This window comes from Musa acuminata, chromosome BXJ2-8, assembly GCF_036884655.1.
Source record: "Musa acuminata AAA Group cultivar baxijiao chromosome BXJ2-8, Cavendish_Baxijiao_AAA, whole genome shotgun sequence".
Classification (NCBI taxonomy): domain Eukaryota; kingdom Viridiplantae; phylum Streptophyta; class Magnoliopsida; order Zingiberales; family Musaceae; genus Musa; species Musa acuminata.
In genome coordinates, this window is record NC_088345.1 from 47,552,507 (window position 1) to 47,569,328 (window position 16,822).

Below are 16,822 nucleotides of genomic sequence, written 5' to 3' on the forward strand. Positions count from 1 at the left end.
TTAATATGTTGAGAGAATCGTTTAACATGGTAAAAATATGTGCTTATAATATATATGTATATATATATATGTATATGTATATATGTGTATATATATATATGTATATATGTATATATATATACATATATATATATAAATATATATATACATATATATATATATATATAAATATATATATACATATATATATATATAAATATATATATACATATATATATATATATATATATATATGTATATATATACGTATATATATATAAATAAGCGATGTAGAGAGTGTCGATCACTGACTTGGCCGAGTGTGATTTCTCGATCGACTGGGAGATGACGCCCAAGGGCGTGTTGCTGTTGCCGGTGTCTAATCCGCCTCTGTCTCCGCCGCTACGAGAGGGCTCCGCATGACAAGGCGAAGCGCCTTCGCCGCCTTCTCCTACGTGGCCTGCGCGCCGGTATGTCCCCTCTTTATGTCTTGTTCGATTTCGAATTCCTTTGCGTTGTGCTCGAATGGTTCGTTCCTTAATGCTCCTTTTCTATGGATCCTTAGAAAAGGGTTTGTGTTGTTTACAGTTGAACATAAATCTTTATGGTTCTGTTGTTGTCGTCAATCTGTTCCAAATGTAGAAACGCCGGACCTTCTCTTTGTTCGACACCTTTGTTCTCAGTTCCAAGACTTTTTCTTATCGTGGGTGTGCGCTCTTGCGTGGTGCTACAGAGTTGACGCTCGTCCGCAATTTGATCTGGCTCCAGAAGAGATTTTTGGCAATGATTGTGTGGATTCAAGTCTCAAGTTAATGATCTTGTTCATGATTTTGCAAAGCTACCAACAAATTAACGGAGACTGAAACGGAATCTTTGTACTGTTTAGAACAATTGAATCGTTTCTGCTGATAGAAATACAATAAATATAGGTTGATCTTTTCTCTTGTTGTTGTCAAAAGATACCGGTCTTGTCTAAACAGACATTATTGAGAAACCATTGCTTCGTTAAAGTTAATGGAAAGGTGTAAAAAGATACCGAAAGGTGGATGATAGAAAGAAGTGGATTTTTCACTCTATAAGCGAGCTGGCTTACCTTGTCTGCCTGGCAAAAAATTTTATTGCTCATGATAGGGTTAAAGATTAAGGACTCCCATGTTCTAATCTTTGAACAGATTTGGAGTCGGCACAGATACTGTATGATGTTGATGAGTGCATTTGCATTATAAAAATGGGAACTAAAATGTGATTTGAAGCTTATTGGTTTAGCATTGTCGCATGTTAATCTCAACAAAAATGTATGTTAAAATCATAACATAACAATGTTTCTTATTGGTTTAGCATTGTCCATTCTCCTATGTTTATCATCTCATTTACAATTTGTTTCGTTGCATCTTTTGCAGTGCTTCTGGTTCCATTCATCAAATCTGCTCTATCCTCGTATGGTTTACCCTGTGCTAATGTTATTACTCTTTTGAGGTATGCTATATCTTCTGTAATTTTTGCCGAGTAGTGACTTTGAGCATCTTAAGCTTTGTAAAATGAATATTACAAGTCACTTAGTGCAAGTAACAAAATAGGTTTATAATGTCATTGCAGGTTGATCTGAAATCCTACTCAATAAAGATAGAAATGATAAGAAACTAATCGATAATAGGATGACATTGACTGGGTTTTACTAGTTAATGATGGCAAAACTGCATTAAATCTAGCTGAAAGGAATATATGAAGTAAAAGTGAGAAAGTTGATGAAACAGTGAAACAGGCAGAAATCATGGACGAGGCTAAGCCTTTGATGGGTGCTTAAAAGCATATTTGAAAAAGAAAATTCTTTATTATTTACCTTCTGAGAGACCTATGATCCCTCTATTTTACAAAAGATTAACCATACACCTTTTTACTCATCCTAGGCCCACCAAACCTTCAACAAGTCCTTAAGTAATGTATTTTAATAACCTTGAACTGCTCATCAATTGAACTCCTATTCCAATTCAAATAATTTTAAAAGTGCAATGTGTTTGGACCTTCACTAACACTAAGCAGTATTTATTAAAAAGGTTTCTTCAAAAAGTGTATAAAATAGAGAAAATTGAACTTAAACCACATATGATTCAATTCTAACTTCTAAGCATGTATGAAACTCGAACCAACCCTTTCTAGAAATGGTTGCCTCATTTATCATTTAGACTGCCACATCTTAGTTGGACAGGTTCTTTTCAGGTTTTAGTTGTGGCCTGGTAAATGTTCATCCTTGTCAAAATTGATATGATTTTTTTTTTTGTGTTTTTTATGTATTCTTATCATTTTAATTGTTGTTTCAGAATGTCTTTAGAGATTATTTGAGCATCTTCATGGTAAAGAGCCCGCTTGTGGATACAGCTTGGTCTAAGAAAGTTATTATGCTATAAGGATATGATCTTGGACAGAGATGGGGCCCTTGACATGGGACTTAATGGGGGATTGTTAAGTTTCTGAAAAAGGTAAACTCTTGTCTCATTCCCTGTTATATACATCCATACATTATAGTTCATCCAAGATGGAATACTTACTCTTCATTAGATACTTCAGTCTCTGGAGTACTAGTTGTTTAAATTCTTGATTTTGATAAAAACCAAGTTAAACCAAGTCATTTGGAGGTCCAGGATTTCATAGCATAGCGATTAATGGCTCCCCTTGACATGCATGCTTTAAGGTTTAAGGTTCTCAATAAGCAGCTCGGGTGAAGATCTAACCAGGTTCTCAAAAAGCAGCGAGTGCAATTAAATTGTTATTGGTGTAGATCTAACGAGGTTCGCAGCAAAGCAGCTCGGATGCAATTAACTGTTCTTGGTGAAGATCCAACAAGGTTCTCAACGAAGCAGCTCGGATGCAATTAATTGTTATTGGTGAAGATCTAATTAGGTTCTCAACAAAGCAGCTCGGGTGCATTTCACTGTTCTTGGTGATGATCTAACGGGGTTCTCGACAAAGCAGCTCGGGTGCAATTAACTGTTCTTGGTGAAGATCTAATGAGGTTCTTGACAAAGCAGCTCGGGTGCAATTCAATTAACTACTGTTGGTGAAGATCTAACGAGGTTCTCCACAAAGCAGCTCCGGTGCAATTAACTGTTCTTGGTGAAGATCTAATGAGGTTCTCAACAAAGCAGCTCAGGTGCAATTCAATTAACTGTTCTTGGTGAAGATCTATTGAGGTTCTCGACAAAGTAGCTCGGGTGCAATTAACTGTTCTTGGTGAAGATCTAAGGAGGATCTCGACAAAGCAGCTCGGATGCAATTAATTGTTCTTGTTAAAGATCTAACAAGGCTCAGGTGCAATTAACTGTTCTTGGATACGTGTAAATTCTTTGTTTATATGATCAGTGCCTTCTGAAACAATTGATATTTATGTATGAGAAACAGTACATTAGCAAAATATTGACCTTCTGCTGACCGTAAAAATAAATCGATGATATTGAGACTTTGACTATAATTAAATGTGGTTTTTCGATCTTGGTTGATTCAACCGTAAAGCAAACTATGTTACCAAAGGCATGGGCAGATCACTTAAAATCATTATTGTTATGAAATTTAATTTACAACAATTTTCTCAATTATAAATTTGATTACAGAAAGATCTTAGCATTGCCATTTATGTTTGTTTATCTGACCTGCCTATTGAAAAAAATCTTAAATTGGATCGTCGACCGGTCTAATTTAATTATTGAATCAAATATGTTAAAATCGAAATGAATTGAGTGGCCTGAGTTTTGGATGACCTGCAGAACTAGATCGAACCGGATAGTCAAATCGTAAAAACGTATCATTAACCAATCCAATTCAATTATTAGATTGGATGTATTAAAAGCCAAAATGAATTGATTGACTAAACCGATTTTTGGATACATCCGATTTTATAATATAATAAAAAATTACTTAAATATATTAACATAAATCCTTTTTAGCATTTATTAGTTGATTTTATCATTCTTATACTATTTTTTACTTTTAAAATTAGTTTTCATATTTTAAAATCTTATTATATCTACTTTTAAATTATTCAATATATTTTAAAAATATGTTTTAATCAAACAAACAATCCTACCTGCTGACCCATAGCCTAATGACCCAAGACTCGACTAGGGTTTCCCGATTCGGTTCAATGTACATCAATCTCGAGCGAAGATAACACCCAAGATTGATGAATTTGGCATGTGGACAATATCTACCTAGTAAGATGATATGCAAATCCAACAGATGAATCGAGTGTCATGCACCGAAGACGAAGCAGTCGAATCGACAACACATGACGAGATAAATCTTAGACACGGAGGCCATGCAAGACATGGTAAGGACAACACTCGGGAAGAAAGCAACAGGAAAATGGAATGAACTATGAACTACTGATCCAGTATTCTACCAACGCAAACAAGTCAATCCACAAGCAAAGACTAGTCTAAAAACCCAAATCCCACGAAACATGTTCTTAGCAAAGAAAAAGCAAAACCGAGCTCCACTATAAGCTACTAGTTCCTGCCTCGAGGAAAATCTAAAACTACGTCTGTCGCCTCAATGAATGAGGCTATCGTTCAGTATGCCGACTAATCAGCCGGTGCGTTAGCCTGCTGCTGCTGTGCGACACTCCTCAGAATTTCCATCGCTTCTGCAACTTTTGCTCTCAGAGCATCTGGAGATTCCAGCAGATGCAGGACTTCGGTTTGGTCCATCTCGAGCAGCATTCCTGTAACTTTGGCTGTATCAACGGGTTCAAGTTGCTTAACAAGTGGGTACAGACTATCACCGAGCATCTGCACAGGAAGAACATGTGAACCATAATGGGTCAACCATAGATAGAGTTGATTCATTGCACTTGTAAATACGAGGACATGTTAACAGGAAAAGGACACATCGATGAGAAACATACCAGCCTTTGTTGCTTGGGAGGAGCATTTGCAAGGGCCGAAGGCAATGCAGCGATGGGAATAGGTTGTGGCATGGTAACATCTTGCATAGGCAAACCTCCCATCTCATTAGGATGGAGCATACCACCAACTGCACCTGGTGTGCCAGGAGGGTAGCTGTGGACATGAAACTTTGGAACCATCTGTTATGCATTATAAGCAAAATAAATAAATAAATAAATAAATAAATAAATAAAAAGTTAGATCAATACTAATATTGCATCACATTGAACATTCTATAAAGCTATAATCTCAGATAAAACCAAGATGAGAACATATTATTTTGCCCTTCAAATTTAAACTTTAACCCTTCCGAATCTTTCACCCTAGTACTCTTTCTACTTTCAACCAATTGCAATTTGCTGTGGTTGTTAATAATAGTTAAACCCACCAAATGGTAACCATGATTGTAAGAAGGCACAGAAAGCTTTAGAACCAAGCGAGATGATCAAGGACCTGTTGCAGAGTTAATGGTTGGTGTACCTTCCGTCTTTGTTGGACAAGGGCCGGTAAGAAATTTGGCATAGGTGCTTCTGCAGGCTGTACTCCAGGGATGAGCTGTGGCTGAAATCTAAATCCTGGCTGTAGACGAAATTTTAGAAGTTATAGAATGATTTAAGCAATAAAAGAATTAATAAAGCATGCATAGTAACTTATAAAGAAGTAACATGCAGATTCAATAAACAAAATAACTAAATGCAGCGCACCACAGACAACACATTTCATAACAATGTACTTGAAATGCACAAAAAAGATCAGTGATGCATTTCAGTTATGACGTATCGTTCATGTGCTTTAGGTGCAGGCAATCATACAAGTATTTGACTTACTGTCATACTGTATGTATGCCACACCATTCATCATGTAAGTCCATGACAGATGGCATCAGCAACTAAGAGTTCAAAAAAGAGAAGGTAAATTCTATATTCCACATATAGATAATATAATAATGAAGATTGAATTAAAAATAAAAGAATGCAAAAGTATCTATTACAATTACACCTGAATATTACCAGTCATTATTCTAATCTTTATAAGGGAGCTCCAAAGCTAAGACTGAAATAATAGCTTCTGTACACTAGTTAGCTTACACATGCAATGCACATACTAAATTTGCAATTTCCCACTTCACATTTCCTTTTCACTAATGAGCAACAGCATGCTACAACTACCGAAACTTCTTCCACTATAATATTAAAGAAATATAATAATGAGCAAAAGGATAACAAGCATTATAAAAAGTTATTTCCCATTATGACAGTCGTGATAAAGTATGTATATCAACCAATATCCAGTTTGACCACTGGCCATCAAATATGATAATACCTTGACTGATATGCTACATGGCATGTTTGAATATTTTGGCCAAATATAAGCTTCAACAGTTCAAACAGAGATTGAAGGACATGGAGATAATTGTAAGAGTTTCCACCTTAATATTGAGCATCACAAAAGCCAGGATATTATATAACTAATATTGTCCTCGACAGTCAATTGACCAACTAGTATTGCAGTAAACGGTTATCCGAAAAACAGGATTTTTTATGATAAAAAAATTGAATCAAACATAAGAACCAAATAGATACCTGTGGTGGAATAAGGTTAGGAGGTGGTTGACCATAAAATATTTGTTGCCCAAGGCCAGGAGCACTGGGGGGGTACATGGGAACTCGGGGACCAACACTTGGGCCTAGGCCCATTGCTACAGGTCGCACTTGTGAAAAGTGTGCCTATATATTAGACAAAAAAGTTATTGAAAAACAAAAAACAAAACATAAATGCCAGCAAAATTTCAGAATTTTGTTATGGCAAAATACATTGCTACAAAGAGACATGACTATAAAAGAGACAATTTCGTTATGACATAATCCATTTCAGACAATGGACCATCAGAAAGGTACTCTGCCAACACAAGTTACACAGTTCATCATTTCCAGGTTGGATTGAGTAAAAAAAGAGGACAAAAAAGCAAACGATTATAGGGTGTAACCTAAAGGCTAATTGTAAAGCACTTCCACTATTTTTGCAAAATTAACACCTAAGTAGACATGATATGTAACAAGTAGGATATGAAGCTTCTAGAAGCTTGTTCATATCCTTTCACTTCAAAGCTAGACATGAAACATCAGTTGAACGTACCACACTAAAACCTAGCTGACCACATTACCATTGTAGTTGCTTAAAGTAACTTGATTATGACCTCAAAAATTGGTTGGGATAAAGTAGATACCTGAAAACTAGCTCTTCTATCTTCTTTCCGTTGCGCAGGTGCAACATAAAGTGGCTTCCCGCGAACCATCTTTCCCTTCATATCTTCAAGCTAAAAAAAAAGAAAAAAATTCCATTTATGAATGTTCCAAAAGATTTTTAGAAGAGAGTGTATGTGTGTGTGTGCGTGCGCGTGAGAGAGAATGAGATTACAGCTCGATTTGCTTCTTCAGGTGCAGAGAAAGCAACAAAACCAAAACCTTTACTTATACCATCAGGGTTCCGCATAATCTGTAACATATATATACATCACAAGAAAGCCATTATGACCAAATCAAGAAAATTAAGAGAATTAATTGTACCAAAACTGGACATCCAGTACCTTGCAAGAAGTAATTGTACCAAAATCAGAAAATAGTTCTTTCAGCTCATCATCCCCAACGCTATCATCTAAGTTCTTCAAATATAAGTTGAGTCCTTGATCCCTGTCCACTGTATTCCTCGCACTCTGATTATAACTTTTTCTCAGTGCTAATTCTCTTTCGGATTTCTTCAGTGCCTTTCCAACATACCACTCCTTATCGTCAAATTTCTGCTCATTGAGTTCTTGAACTGCTCGAGCGGCATCATCTGGATTCTCAAAATTGACAAACCCAAAACATTTAGATTTTCCATCCTCCTCCCTCATAACAATGGCACTTGTAATTTTCCCATACTCGCCAAAGATATTTTCTAGATCTTCATTTGTAGTCGACTCTGAGAGGTTTTTGACAAAGACATTAGAAAACTTTGTCTTGTCTAAGGAGTTCTGTCTTTCTTTTTTGCGAATAAAGGGTCCAACAAAAACTGGTTTATCATTTAAAAGCATTCCATTTATCTCATTGATTGCATTCTGAGCTGCCTCCTCTTGTTCAAATTGAACAAAACCATAGCCTTTTGACTGTCCAGATGCATCTTTTGCAATCGTGCAGGAAACAATTCTACCAAATGCCGAAAAGATATCAAACAGCTGTCCATTGCATATTGCTTTATCTAGATTCTGAAAAACACAAAAATAACAACTTATGTATGTACAATGCGAACTTGCAACTGTCAAAAGAAATGAGTAACATAAATTATCCATAATCTAATTGGAAACTGACATCTTCACCACAGCAAATTAAACAATTCATTACCTTAACAAATATATTTGCTGCCCCATTTCTATGCATGCTAGGGTCCCGGTTTGAATCCAGAATGCGAATAGGCTTATTGTTAAGAGGCATAAAGTTCAGCACCTCCAATGCCGTTGTGGCTGTCAATCATAAAAAAAAATCAGATAAAAAACAGACATTCTTACACTTATCATTTGGCAACTGCTCCAAAAGAAACATTTTGATTCTCATGGTATTATGATGTAGAATTTTCATTCCATCAATAATACAGCCAACACAATATTTGCTTCCAGAGAGTTACCATTTATTAAAAGTCCTTGATGTCCAAGAAGAGAATTCCAATACTAATAGCAACGAAATAGTAAATTGTTCAAAATCAGAGAAGGTTTCAGTAAATGACTTTTATGAAAACATGTGTTGATTTGTTATAAGAAATCACTTTCGTTATTTTAAATATTCCACAACAAATACTGGGCCATTGAATATAATACTACTTCATAGACTTGATGCAAGAATGGATTTGATATCTTGCAGAAAAGATAGAAATAAATACAAAAAAAGTAATTTGGGAACATTAAACAAATAATTTAAAAACATCCCAACATTTGAATCCTGGATAAATTATGAGATTTCAAGAGATTTCTTTTTTTCCAATTAGTTTCTCTTTCTTGGTTCATTATCTCTTGACACAGTGGATATCCACCAAAGAGAAATAGGTGTTAGGTTTGGTAGATGGGGTGTCACCACAGTTTGTCTTAATCAAGTTAATATCCAAATAATTCCCCACAGCTGTTGAATAGAGGTACATTAGGAAGATCATCTCTTGCACAGGTATGGTCTTCTATAAAAGCCAACACAATAACCATTTGTGCTTCTATACCAGCAACTAAACCAGGAAAATCAAGGGGCTAACATCAGCACCCACTGCCTGGAGCTCACCACCACCAAAGGTCCAACAAAACCTATGGTAAGCATAAGGGGAATCAGACAAGGGGAGATGTTACAGGGCAATACTTGGCACTGGCACACTCTGCATGACGAATTTCCTGCCCATACTTATCAGGCGACATGTTCCATGCTAATTGTAATTACCAAATATTTTCATTTATTTCCTAAAGTAGAAATTCCTCAAATAGTATCTTTCCCTTGATAGAATAATTTATTTCCTAAATTCGAAATAAATTACCACCATTAAAATGGTTAGTTAATTTGATAAGTTAGTTTAGACTGATATTATTAATTATTTACATATTAATTACCAACAGTTAAAAATTAGAGTTATGTCATACATGGTTCCCCCTCATCATCAAACCCTCTCCCATTCACTCTAACTTGAAGGTAGATGGGAAGAATCTAATGATGAGGAGCAAACCGTTCAATCCAGGTTGATTCGGCCAGAATCGACATGATCCAATCTAGAATCACCTAAGACCAGCTCAATTTAACCTAAACCAGTCCATAAATAGCCTGAACCAGTTAAAACCATTCAAAACCATTCCATTATCACCAAGAACTTGCCTGAATTGAGCGAACCAATTTGATTTGGTTCGGCCCAAAGGGGCTGAGTGTTGGGCCTCAACAGTCCATAGGCATCGAGTGGAGTCGAGCCACGTGTGTTGGACCTCATGGTGCAAAGGGATGGGTCATGCTGGGCTTGACCCAATTGGGTCTAGTCCACCTGAGCAGACTCAAGTTGAGTCTAGTCCAGGCCAAACCTTAGTAGACCAAGCCCGGGCTAGCCACACTAGACCCAAGAGTGGTCCAATAGTTAGATTTTTATTTTTTATATAAAAATGAGTAACTAATATCCAAATTAAACAAATCTACATTGCATAATTGATCAATTAATTAAAATCTCATTAACAAGAACTTCAACTGAAATAAATGACATGATACAAATTAAATATAACCTATGAATAAAATGTTGTAAAATCTTATAAAATAATGTGAATGCTAACATAGATTTTCAAAGAACTAAAATTAATTAATTTTGAAATATAAAGATTCTATCAACACAAACTAAATGCTTAAAAAACAAAAGAAAAGTAGGAGAACTTACGGTTCTCCTTAGGGATGATCACCAGCCCTTTCTCCTTGCTCCTTGTTGGTAGACTTTTTTTGTCTCCATAAAATAAATGAGCGAGAAGGGTTTGAGCAACTTAAATAGGGGAAAGGGGTAAAGCCATATATGGAATAACTATATTTTTTATTTTTAAAATAATTTATATTTAAATAATTAATAACATCATTCCAATTTTATTTATTCAAATTAAGAAACAATCATAATGGCTACAAGTTATTTCCAACCTAGGATATACTTATTTAGGAACTAAATTATTCAAATAAGAAAAAATACTATTAGAAAATTTTTTTACTTAGGAAATAATTAAAAATATCCAATGGTTATGGTCACTGCTGGGTTTCATAGTACTCAACAGTCGATAGAAACCAAACAAGGGATTCCAAGGCTTCCTAATTTGCCCAACCCTCTAAACCCATTGGAGATCATATAAAATAATATAGGAGCTTTGATCGATAGAGACACTAGGACAATATTATTATTCATGAGGATAATATTTTTTTTACTCTTTTTATTCGAAAATTAAAAAATAATACAAATCAAAGTCCTTGCATCTCTTCTATAGTTTTTTTTTTAATATTTTTCAACAACATTGGTTTATATTAAAATACTATTAGAAAAATTTTTGATTTAGGAAATAATTGAAAATATCCGATGGTTATGGTCACTCTTGGGTTTTATAGTACTTGCATAATCGATAGAAACCAAAAAACGGAGTCCCAAGATTTCCTAATTTGCTCAATCCTCTGAACCCATTAGAAATCATATAAACTAGAATAGGAGCTTTAATTGACAAAGACACTAGGACAATATTATTATTTATGAGGATAATATCTTTTCGGCTCTTCTTCTTCAAAAATTAAAAATAAGTACAAATCAAAGTCATTGCATCTCTCCTATATTTTTTTTCATATTTTTTAACAACAATATTGGTTTAATTTAAAAGCTTTAATCCCTACTCAAAAGTTGTAATGCCATAATCGCATCGTGCATACAATTCTTCGCAAAATTCATCATCCAGAGCTGACTGTTTATATGTTACATGTTTCTCATTAATACATAATGCTCATTAATACATGTTCCTCATCCACAAAATTCATAATGCTCTGACGATTTATATGACATGTTCCTCATTAATACATAAAACACAAATACCAACTAACTAAACAAGCAGTCAATGAGACCTTTCATCCAACTACCTAAATAAACATCACCACAGCTCAATATGAAAAGAATCCTCCTATTGTACTATGATCTAAAAAAGATAATAAACACAAATGCCCAGTAGAGGAATTCAAAGGACAATGAATAACAATATACGAAATAAATACATAACATTTGTGAAAATATGTTCATAATAAATGTTCATTCATACAAGACGAATAACCAAAGTACCAACAATAGGGAATTTGAAAGTAACAACTCAGAAAGATGCATATAATAAAATATCATTTAATAATGCATCATAATCATCCAATGATACACCATCATCAATAATAGTGTCGAACAAATGGACATCCAAACTCTCAGAATCGATAGCTCTCCCAACAATATATATAAACAATTGATATAAAAAAAAGACATCAACATCTGCAATAGTGTTTTAAAAAACGCTTGGTGCTAAAAGGTAACAAAGTTGCAAAATGCCCAAAGTGTCGATCAATATGGTGTTAACCAATTCTAACCAATGCTAAATAAAGAATTGAGAAGAGGTGTATCCAACGGGTGTGGAAGAAGGTAGGGGGAAAGAGAGGGTGACAAACGAAGCTGTAGATAAGGCGACAACAATGGACAAATCTGCAAACGAAAGCGATGACGACGAATGAAACTACAGATAAAGGTGGTGAATTCACTTCGAAGACAAACTTTTAGAGGGGGGTGGGGGAGGGTTGTGTTAGGGTACATTAGTTGGTTCAATCGACTCAGGCAGAAACCCAAACCCAACTTCACTTGGGTGCTGGCTCGAGGTGCCCAACGCTTGGGCCCAGGTGTGCACCTAAGCAACGCTTCATTGAAACACCACACCTGGAGGCTTTGCGAGGCACTTAGGCCTCGTCTCGTCTCGCCTCGCTAGAGTGCCTTTTGAAAACATTGATCTACAGATGTTGGGGTTCCATATTGCCCTTTAAACTAGAGTGGTCTCACACTAGTCATGATGGAGACATCTAATCATGACGGAGTCATGATGGTAATACACATGTTGCTCACCAAACACAACACCATCTAGTTGCCCCATTTGATGATCCGCTAATTCAGAAGAAAATTGATCTATCGGTACTAGTTTATTTGCCCATCATCGATAGGGATAATGACCATAATCAACATGATACAATTCATGGTATCATATAACGTGCAAAATATAATATCATATAAGAATGCAAACCAACATAATACCATCACCAATAGAGTATCATCCAATAACAAGCAAGAACGTGAATGTAAAATAGAATAATATCTTAACCAACTTAAGAGGTTCATGATTCATATTATAAGGCTAACAACAATAAACAACACAAGGTCAAATAGAAGTTGACTTGAGTATATCCAAGACCCACTTAAGAATGCCTATGTTATTAGATTAGATAAATTCAGCATAATTTAACTATTGAACCCATCTTGACTTTTCTAGACTAATAAATCCAGATGAGCAAATTATGCTAGTTCAAACTAGCTTCACTAAGTATGCATCTCATTAACACTTACTATGACCGTTAAATAACTCTAGCTTAAAATGATACATTCAAATTAAATTGGGTCATTAATCATTTGTTTGTGTTACTAATCATTTTGATTCCCTTTGCATTGTTTGTTAGTGCAATATAATATACATAATGACTACAAGGTATCCTGAAAACAATTTCCTCTTAAATTCTCATTAAAGATCTCACCTACATGTGTAATTACTAATAGTGATATATGCACATCACCTATGACCACATAGATGAATATGTGCATACATGCATGACAAATGAATACTGTTATTGGAAATTACACTTAGGTACATACCATGTACTACCAGGCCAAGTGTAGGAAATGTAAGTTGTGCTGAAAATGGAGATTGGATGATTCACGTGGTTAAGGTCCAGCATTTATTTGGCCAACTCTTTCGTGTACAATAAGTCCATTCAGATAGAACATGGGAAAAGGTCTTGCATAAAATAAGGATTAACAAGTGCATGATGTTATTGCTAATAAGGCACAAAATGAGTCATTCACATAAGGGTCATTAAATATCACTTAAATTCCACTTGACTGTCAGAGGGCCACTATATAACCATCACATATTTTGATAGGTTAGTCACAAAACAATAGATTGACTAGCAATCTAGTAATACATGCCATGGAATAAATGTGGTTACAGTCTAAACATTATGCTTCTTCCCAAACTATCTAGTTTTGAGTAAGAAATTAGCAATGATGCCATGACCTAAAGGTAATGGTTGGGTTGAGGCTAGGCCATGGTAGAACGGTTCATGCAAGCTATGGCCTCAAATATGCGGAGGGGCCCATGGCTTGCGTTAGAATATTACTACCATATCCTATAGCCCTATGGCCAGAAGACTTATGCCATGTGGTCCTTGACTTATGGTGAATTACAACAAGATTTCCTCTTTCTGATCACTAATTGGCCTATGATTGGAGGAAAGCTCCAAAATTGTAACAGTGGATTCAAGTTTGTCAGTGTAACAGAACTGAAGCATGGACATAGATTTACTCCAAGTGTCGAGTCATTATCACGAGCTATCTCCCACAGTCCCACTCTAGGATATTGGCTTGGAAGTCAGTACACTTATGAATGTGTAGAGCAGTCATCATTTGAGACATCTGAAATTACTCAAAGGATGTTAAGCATAGTGCATGCATACGTTACAAGAACGCAAAATATGTAGTGATTTTGATTGTGCTATCACTTGTTTTGTCTATTCATTGGATTATGCAGATGACAACACCAAAAGGTATTGCAACCTCAACTAAGATATGCCTCTGAGTTGTTTGTCCACACTAGACCTATGCAAATGTGGATTAACTTCCAACTGGTTCATATCCAAGGTCATTTCAAGGATTGGTTAGTGGATCAGTTAGAGCATGAGATATTAAGTGCATCGGGGTGACACTGAAATTCCAATAGTGATGCCTTATGACCATGATTCTACCAGTAACCTAGTTAACCATTGCACATGAAGTGCAAGGAACATATACCACAATTGAAACATGTTAATCAGATTAGAAGTATTAACTACCATTTTCTTATACATAGATATTATCGCTCATTGTTATTTCCTTTTCCTTCTTAGGGAATTTGGTAAATAACAAATGACATGCATTTTCTACTACACTCACATGGATACAAGTAAAAAGATTCGAATCATCTACTGGAAAATTGAGCCACAATCATAATAGAAAATTTGCCATAGATATCATTACGCTTCATATGATAATTTAAGCATCGAAAATAGCATTTTTGGATGACAAGGAACACTTTTTATTTCAATACAATCATCTACATCATAGAAAACAATGAGATAGAAGGAAGGAAATCTCTAGAAAAGATCACTACCAGGTTTCTGACATGGAAAAGAAAAAAAATAGAATCCTACCACAATCCTCCAGGCAATGCATGGTCCCCCATCACATTCCTTCCTCTCAAATATATTTCCTCCTAAATTTGTTAGATGAGTGAGGACAGACAAATAAAAAGATGAGTTCTGTATTATTCTCAAAGAACAGTACTCTCTCCTCATTCCACACCCCAAAAGCCATCAGTATTCAGTAACTGAACCCATCACACATCCCACCCTTTCCTAAGTTCCAATTTAAAACTACTATATTACCCTTAAACCATGGGGTTATAACAAATGCTCTTCAGGCTTTTACTTCCCCATTAATCAATATATCACTTGTTCAAAGCATGATCTAAGAAACAAACTAAGATTCCATTTTTGTAAATTTTGTTGCTTGGTCATTGATTCTGTCTAATTGAAATGCATATTGGTCGAACAGCATAAATGCATAGATAAGTGCAACAAGGACTTCATAGGTGTGACTCGACCGCCATTTTATATGTTTTAGAAAATGAACTGAGACATGGTCACTCAGGTTTATAGTCTGAATTATGCTTCCTTGCGAAAATCCGTGAATAAGGAGCCAGATTTTGATGGCATAAATAAACCAAATAGTATTTATGGTTTTGATTAGCAATTAGCAGCCAGCATGAAGCCCATGCTTGTGAAAGAAGCTTGTTCTGCTAAACAAGTGTATGCCTCCTTGAACACAAAAGATTTTGCTAAAAAGCATATGTAGCATAGTTCCCAGAGTATTTTGTAGGAATGCATTATTTCACTTTATTCAGAAATCCTTGTTTCATATGAACAGTAGAAGAATTTTATTCACTTTGATTTTTTTTTCATACAGATCAAGATAGTTTAAGGGCCACTAGCATACAAAAAACCTTTTTTTCACTCTATTGATGTACCAAATGCACCACTCCTTCAATTGGATTAGTAGGAAAAATATGCTTGCTTCTTGACAGGAGACCAACGTCAAATGACGTTTTTCAATCAGTTTAATCAAACAAGGATAAGAATCCTCCTTAAAATTGGGCATAGCTAATGAACAAGAAGGGAAAAGAACGAAAATAGTATGATACTTAGTTTCCAAAACTAACATAAATCGGCAGTTCAAATACATCAAATTAATTGTTTCCAAAACTGACATAATTGGGCAGCCCAAACACATCAAATTGGACTCCTAAAACCAATTACGGGAAAAGGCACAGAAAGAACTTAAAGAAGAAGAAAAACAACGAACCTACTCACCGTTTACTGGGTTGCTGTAGTTGACGTAAGCGTGGCCAAGCGATCGTCATGTTCCGAGGTCACGGCAAACCCGGACGGTCACCACCGGGCCGATTTGGCTGAACAGATCGTACACCTGCGTTTCTGTCACGCTCGCCTGAAAGTCCCCCACGTACAGCGACGTGGACGGGAACTGGTTTCCCCCGGAGCCGGCCACGCCGCCTCCGTCGTTGCTAACGTCCCGTTCGGCGCCTGCTGGTGCGTCAGAGCCTGCGCCATCTCGCGAACCCGATATAACCTTCTTTTTTTTGTTTTTTCTCTCTCTTTCCTCCCCAACGACGACGACAAACCTTCTCTGGTTTTTAGGGTTTTGACTGACAGACACGGGAACAAGAATATTGGATCGGGGAGACATCTCTGCTCTTTTTAGGGGTTTTCCGGGGTTTTTTGGGTTTTTTTTTTGATCGGAGGAGGTGAAAAATTTAAATGACTTGACTCTCCACTATTATATCTTCTTCATTCACCTTCTTGGCCAACCCAACACACACTCACTCGCTGGCTCGCGTTTAGACGGTCTTTGCTTCCACTTCGCTTGTGAATATTACCGCTCACCCCAACCGTCGCCTAGTTGCCGGATCAGATCTCCACTCCCTCTCGCTCTCGCTCTCGCTC

At 36.0% G+C, this 16,822-nt stretch overlaps 1 protein-coding gene and 1 long non-coding RNA gene across 3 annotated transcripts; one reads left to right on the forward strand and one right to left on the reverse strand.

Moving 5' to 3' along the window:
- Positions 1 to 279: 279 nt before the first annotated feature.
- On the forward strand, positions 280 to 3,417 carry LOC135618257 (uncharacterized). The gene is made up of 4 exons (XR_010488955.1): positions 280 to 449; positions 1,380 to 1,455; positions 2,298 to 2,456; positions 2,669 to 3,417. It is a non-coding gene; the product is annotated as an uncharacterized LOC135618257 (long non-coding RNA).
- A 903-nt stretch (positions 3,418 to 4,320) lies between these two features.
- LOC135619811 (polyadenylate-binding protein 2-like) lies at positions 4,321 to 16,742 on the reverse strand. Of its 2 annotated transcripts, none has more exons than XM_065122164.1 (9): positions 16,172 to 16,742; positions 8,297 to 8,415; positions 7,504 to 8,160; positions 7,335 to 7,412; positions 7,144 to 7,233; positions 6,500 to 6,643; positions 5,397 to 5,495; positions 4,877 to 5,056; positions 4,321 to 4,760 (listed from the first exon to the last, which is right to left on the reverse strand). In XM_065122164.1, the coding sequence occupies exons 2-9, from the start codon at positions 8,384 to 8,386 to the stop codon at positions 4,554 to 4,556; spliced, it is 1,545 nt and encodes a 514-aa protein (XP_064978236.1). In that variant the 5' UTR covers positions 8,387 to 8,415; positions 16,172 to 16,742; the 3' UTR covers positions 4,321 to 4,553. The 2 variants fall into 2 exon arrangements, with proteins under 2 accessions (XP_064978236.1, XP_064978237.1); XM_065122165.1 differs by lacking the exon at positions 16,172 to 16,742 and adding an exon at positions 10,335 to 10,511.
- Positions 16,743 to 16,822: the final 80 nt, after the last annotated feature.